This window comes from Metarhizium robertsii (genome assembly GCF_000187425.2).
Source record: "Metarhizium robertsii ARSEF 23 chromosome Unknown MAA_Scf_1, whole genome shotgun sequence".
Classification (NCBI taxonomy): Eukaryota; Fungi; Ascomycota; class Sordariomycetes; order Hypocreales; family Clavicipitaceae; genus Metarhizium; species Metarhizium robertsii.
In genome coordinates this window covers 4128062-4134730 of record NW_011942149.1, presented here as the reverse complement: position 1 = coordinate 4134730, position 6669 = coordinate 4128062, and the positions used below count along the sequence as shown (strand labels likewise).

Sequence of the window (6669 nt, the reverse complement as noted above, 5' to 3'; positions counted from 1 at the left end):
GACTTGCTGGCGCATGTGGGAGTGGCCAGGCGCAGCATTGGAGTGCTGAAGTGGCGTGTAGCCCTGGGCGCACAAGCTCGACATTAAAGTCTGCACATGCATCCGGTGCTCACTCCGGAGCTTTTTGCCCACATGTGCACATCTCAGTCCAGCCAATAGCGTCCCTTGCTGCCAACTTGTGCTAAGCTAGAGGTCACAAAGCTTCGCACATGCGTGTATTGGTACATTCCTATTTGCTCGATTTCAAGCGTCAGACGAACCAGACTCTTTTGGAACCCAGGGTGATTACATACTAAGTATTTATGAGCAACGAATAATGTCTGGAACAGCGCGGAGTGCGTAAGATATGTACTCGGTATGTAGTGATGGATTAAAAGGTCAGACGCGCGCTGTACACTTGCTTGTCATTGTACTATTACCAAATGGGTGCACTGAAGGCAGTCGGTATTGTGTACTTAAGTACTTAAGTACTTGACTTCTCGAGACAATGCATTCTACTTACAAGTACCCGGATTTTATGTTGGGTTCCTGGGTTCCACGAATACTACTTAAGTACATAACAATTGTTTGTTCTTTCTGCCCCGCCACCAATTCGTCTCGATCCGATACTCTCTTCCCCACGTTGACGTCTGAGCACATCCTGGTCCCGCTGTGCTTTGCTGCAGGCCAAAGCTACTAAAGGACGTGAACTAGATCCCCTGCATGTGTCTTTGATTGTCACCTACATACTTATGTACGTATGTACTTCGTCCGACTAGGGAAAATGGGGAAACACGATCCTGCTGCGGGGTGAGTCAGTCTCGGAAAATTATGGCTGCCTGGTGTTGGGTCGTCGCGTCTACGCCTTCATGTATTCGCTTTTCAAGAGCACAGGTTAACAAAGAATCCATTGCTTCCGTCCACCGGAGGCTGGTGTTTTATATAGCAAGGGGCAAAACTATATAAAACCAGGTCAGGTACCCAAATACAGCGCTCTGAACTACCATTTAATATATTAGTATATTAATGTATACTTCTCGATGGATATGTATAGATCTATTCTGCCGCGGACTGTAATTGCAAGTAATATACAGAAGAGTGTTAGGATCGCACACAGACTACCTATAGGCTCGTTATCACAGTCAATTCATGATTGTCTAAACCCATACCACGACGTAGGCAATCAAGCAAGTGAGAAGCAGAGAGTGAGAGACGGGCAACTGTGTCAGCAAAGGCCAAGAGTTGGGAAGGAACATTATTTACGACGAACGACGATGCTATAGTCGAAATAAACGTCCCTACCCTGTATTCAGATAAATGACAATCTCGCGTGCCTTGAATTACCGTGGTAGGGCTCCGCGGACAGCCGCTAATTTGAGTGGGGAAATCGGTTCGCTTACAGCCGGTAAAAAGGCGCTAGCGGCCATCAAGGGAACTGGCAAAAGGCACGTCAACTGGTGAAACGGAATTTCGGAAGCGGGCTGGACCCAGGCTTTGGTACGGAGTGCAGTGTACCAGTCCACCAGTGCGCTTGTAACATTTACCCGCTCCATCACCGACTTCGCTCTTGCATTCTCGCACCTTGCGCTCAAAGTTGCTCCTGTGACATCCCCGCAGGCTTCCCGTCAATTGTTCAGAAAATAACTGGAAAAGCCTCTACATTGGCCCATCATGTCACAGGAGAAGCCTCTCCCCTTCATCTACCAGTTCGCCGCAGGTATGCCATGCTGATGACGAGCCCAAAATGTTCCGATATATCGGAACCTGCTAACAATGCCACAGGCGCCATTGCCGGTGTGTCGGAGGTATGCCTTCCACGCGATGTAATACACACGAGAAATATCATGTTCTAACATAGAATTTTGTCAAGATTCTGGTAATGTGAGTGTGTCCCAAGGATTGCTTTCTGGCATAAACCTCCCATGACAACCTACTGACGCACATCTCACAGGTACCCATTGGATGTCGTCAAGACTCGCGTGTACGAAGTTCCCGCCTCCTCCAGACCGTGTCATCGATCCGTGAACTAACTTTGCCAGTCAACTGCAAACCGGAAAGGGCAGTGGCGCCGAGTCTTATAATGGCATGTTGGACTGCTTCCGCAAGATCATCAAGAATGAAGGGTGAGGACTCTAGCCTGAACACGGAGAGTCACGGCATTGACATTTTCATAGCTTCTCACGTCTCTACCGTGGAATCTCGGCTCCCATCCTCATGGAGGCCCCTAAGCGTGCTACAAAGTTCGCCGCCAACGATGAATGGGGCAAGGTTTACCGCAAGATGTTCGGCATGAACACTATGAACCAGTCCCTCTCTGTCCTGACTGGTGCTACTGCCGGTGCCACTGAATCATTTGTCGTCGTCCCCTTCGAGCTTGTCAAGATTCGTCTTCAAGACAAGGCCTCTGCTGGAAAGTACAACGGCATGGTTGACTGCGTTGTCAAGACCGTCAAGAATGAGGGTATCTTGACCATGTACCAAGGTCTGGAGAGTACTTTGTGGAGACATATTCTCTGGAACGCCGGTTACTTTGGTTGCATCTTCCAGGTCCGACAGATGCTGCCCAAGGCAAGCACCAAACAGGGTCAGATGACGAACGACTTGATCTCTGGTTCCATTGGTGGTACGGTCGGCACGATTCTGAACACGCCTATGGATGTCGTCAAGAGCCGAATTCAGAACACCCCGAAGGTCCCTGGACAGGTTCCCAAGTACAACTGGGCTTGGCCATCCGTCATTACTGTGTTCAGGGAAGAAGGCGCTGGTGCCCTGTACAAGGGTTTCCTGCCAAAGGTAAGACGCATTTCCTTGTAGAGTCACTTGCACATGACGTTCTGACACGTACAATCAGGTTCTCCGTCTCGGACCCGGAGGTGGCATTCTACTCGTCGTTTTCACTACAGTCATGGATACTTTCCGCAAGTGGCAGTCATAAACATATACCCCAGCTAGACCATGAGGCCAATGGAGATACAATGCAGCGATGATGGAGACGCTCAACGCTCATTGAGGTTTGAATAAACGATAGACGCAGAACTATATTGCATATAGACAAGAATCACGGTAATAATAGCGATGCCATAATTGCCTTTTTCGTTTTGAGGTGTAGAGTGTGATCCTTACCCGTCTGGAAGTGTGTGTGCTCCCACCGTGTTACTAAGAGATAAAAAAGCGTCAGGTCGAGTTCAATCCCTCTAAGCGGGTCGCGCCACCCGAGAACAATGTTTTTATGTGTTCTCCGGAGTATGTACATCTACATGTAGAAAAACCGTCGTAGGAATAGGTGACGTGCAGCTTCCAACTTCCTCAGTCGGTCGAGCGTAAATCAAGGCCACCTATCATTAATTTTTATTGAAGATTTTTTTGGTGGTAGCGGCATGCCCGGCGTTGGGCCGCCATCGCGAGTCAGACACCCGTCGACTGCTATTACGTGTACATAAGAATGTATGTACGCGTCGATTTGCCGCTCGTAGAACAAGTTCTAAGTACTACCAGTTGACCTAAGCAAATATGGGATGTCAAGTGGATGTGGCTGGGGTGGATTGGCCGTTGCGCTTGTGACGTAGTGCATTGAAGACTCCATGTCGACATTGCAGGATGCACAGCGCTAATGTTGGTAAACTAGCGGCGGATGAGTTTGCGGCATTGGGGCCCTAGAACCTGTGTCAAGAATCAATTGACGGTGAGATTACATCTGGTGAACCGTGATGCGCATGCGCCACGCCCAAGTTGCCAACGAGACGACCTACCTGGGCAGGTATCCTTGGCAGGTGGTCAAGCGGTGTTTGTCGGACAGTCGTGACGATCAATCGCAAGCCGTGCCAGCTAGGGCAGTGCAGTTCTGTGACTCGGTGCAAAGAAAACAAAAAGTCTGGTACCAGTAATTTGACAGCATCCCTATTGAAACCGCTTCCCGCAAGGATAAGCACCGTCCATAATGACGTCGAAGCATTATGTAGTTACACACAGCGGCAACTACGAGTACGTAATCCGCAGCGAACGGGCGAAAGTACCCGGCCTGTCGTCGGTACCCAAGCACGTACCAGACGAAGTACGGAGAACAGGGATGGAGTATGGCGGCCAGGCCCCAGTCGCAACAGTCTAGCGTCCAGTCTTGGCCAGGACAAGCCACTTAAACGCTGGCTGAGTGCTGCGACACTCTCTGAGGTTCGCCTCTCCCAAGGCCGGGAAGCCGCTTGAAACCTCGAACCATTCAACTCCCTCCTTTGTCTCGCTGTCGACAAGCCGCGTTAGCATAAGAGAATCTCACCTTGTACATACCGCCGCTCTCTGCGCTCGACTGGGATCCTTCAACACAGCTTGCACAACACCCCTGCTGGCATTGGCCTGTTCGTCATCATTTGTTCTGTCCGTCGCGCGGCCACCTGAGCTCCCTCTCCACGTGCACTTGCATCGAGCTTGTACTTGCGACGGGGGCAACCAAGCAACCCCCGCGACCACCGCCCTTCGGCTCCTGGTGACGAGCCTTTCAACCGTCGTCGTTTGGCCATCCGAGACAGGTTGCCTTTCCAGTCTTTCAACTAGAGGGCTTGTTGTGAGAGGTGCTTCTGTGTTTCTGCGACGAGGGACAAACCCGAAGCTCATACGCCTTTGTTTCGCAGCGCCGCCTCGGTCAGTAGGTCCAACTTCGCTCGCCTTCGACTCTACGGTGTGAACCGGTCTCGCCGTCTCCGCCCTTTGTCTTTCAGCATCGAAGACAACTGTGAGGGGTGAATTTGGACAGACTCAAAGCCGCGACCTGTTCCGAACCGTCGACCTTTTTTTTTTCGTCTTTCCTACAAGCACGGCCAAGTCTACGGAGGCATTCAAGCCCCGCAATCGCCCATCATGTCCAAGGTTATGCGAAGTGTCAAGAATGTGACCAAGGGGTATTCCAGTACCCAGGTCAAGGTCAGAGAAGGTGAGCGACTCCCTAGAACGGCCTGTGATATTATTAGCGCTATTTTCTAAATGGAGTGTCTTCGATCCTTAACAGCCACGAGCAACGATCCATGGGGTCCAACCGGTACTCAGATGAGCGAAATTGCTCAGTTGACGTTTAATACGTAAGCTTTGTTGACTTTGTACCCAACGAAACCATGATTGACCTTCTTGCCGTCTACAGGTCGACCGAGTTTTACGACATCATGGACATGCTTGACAGGCGTCTGAACGACAGGGGCAAGAACTGGAGACACGTGCTTAAAGCACTCAAGGTTCTCGATTACTGTCTTCATGAGGGCTCGGAGCTGGTTGTTACTTGGGCACGCCAGAACGATTATCTTGTCAGGACCTTGAGAGAGTTTCAATACATTGATGAAGAGGGTCGAGATGTCGGCCAGAATGGTAGGATGACTCTTCGACAGCTACAATGGCGGCTGGTATACTGACGCAGGTTCAATAGTACGAGTGGCCGCCAAGGACTTGTCCTCCCTACTTGCGGACGATGCGCGACTGAGGGACGAGCGAAGCAATAGAAGAAACTGGAAGTCTCGCGTAACGGGGGTGGAGGAGTATGAACCACAGCATGCCGAGCCGTCAGCGTCCCGCCGACCTCGCGATAGGCGAGCTTTGGCCAACGATGAAAATGACGCAGAATACAGACTAGCAATAGAGGCTAGCAAGGTTCAAGAAGAAGAAGACAGGAAAAAGCGCGAGAGTAGGAGGAATGATGACGACGACAATGATCTGGCCAAAGCTATCAAACTCAGCCAAGAGGAAGAAGAAAGAAGGCGCCGCGAACTCGAAGACAGCAACGCCAACTCTCTGTTCGATGACTATCCTCCTCAGCCATCCACGTCAAGTCAACCCCAGTACACCGGGTTCAACCAGGGTTACCAGCAGGGCAACCAGGTAGACTTCTTTGCCAACCCTGTCGACCAAAACGCTGTAATGAACCAACCTACTGGGTTCATGAACAATGCGTATACTGGATATCAGCAATCTCAACCAACCGGTTTCCAGCCAAACTACAACCAGGCCTTTGGTATGCAACCCACTGGTATGGGCTTGTATCCCTATGGTCAACAGCAGAACAACATGACTGGCTTCCAGCCGCAGGCGACTGGTTTCAACCCATATGCCCAGCAAATGCCTCAGCTTTCTCAACAGTCTTCGGAGTCTGCGCTGCAACCAGGCAGCAACAATCCCTGGGCCACCAACAAATCCCAACAACAGCCATCCCTGATGCCAACCCCCACAGGCTCAAACAACCCTTTCGCTCAGAACAACCGCCCGCTAACCTCGAACCCTATTTCCACTCTGGGAGCTTTGCCAGAGCAAAAGACTTTGTCAACCTTCAACAACCAGCCGATGATGCAGCACCAGCAGCCCCAGCAACAACCGCAGCACACCCTCAACCCTCCCCCGCAGAAGGAAATGAACGACTACCAAAGCAAGCTAAACAATCTCTTGGCAACGGGAGACGGCATGGATACTTATGGCAACACTGGAGAGCTTCGCATTCCTGCTCAGCACACGGCCCCAGGCATGTTTGCCAACAGTGCAGGTTCCGGCGTTCAGCGACTTGGTGCCAATGCTACGGGCAATCCATATATGCGTCAACAGTTCACTGGTATGCCAAGCGTCACATACGGCAGCCAGCCTACCAACGGCCAGGGCAGCAACAACCCCTTTGGTGCTGGGCCGCAGCAGCAACAGGGTCAGGGCCAAGACCTTATTCAATTCTAA

At 51.1% G+C, this 6669-nt stretch overlaps 2 protein-coding genes across 2 annotated transcripts; both read left to right on the top strand.

The window, feature by feature from the left end:
• Positions 1-1650: 1650 nt before the first annotated feature.
• Positions 1651-2914, top strand: MAA_02278 (Mitochondrial substrate/solute carrier; the record flags this gene model as incomplete). The annotated part of the gene is made up of 7 exons (XM_007820276.1): positions 1651-1696; positions 1762-1784; positions 1838-1860; positions 1931-1960; positions 2019-2102; positions 2154-2772; positions 2831-2914. 7 exons carry the CDS (start codon positions 1651-1653, stop codon positions 2912-2914), a joined length of 909 nt encoding a protein of 302 aa, XP_007818467.1.
• Positions 2915-4827: 1913 nt separating this feature from the next.
• On the top strand, positions 4828-6669 carry MAA_02279 (Epsin-lik; the record flags this gene model as incomplete). The annotated part of the gene is made up of 4 exons (XM_007820277.1): positions 4828-4900; positions 4976-5045; positions 5105-5325; positions 5375-6669. 4 exons carry the CDS (start codon positions 4828-4830, stop codon positions 6667-6669), a joined length of 1659 nt encoding a protein of 552 aa, XP_007818468.1.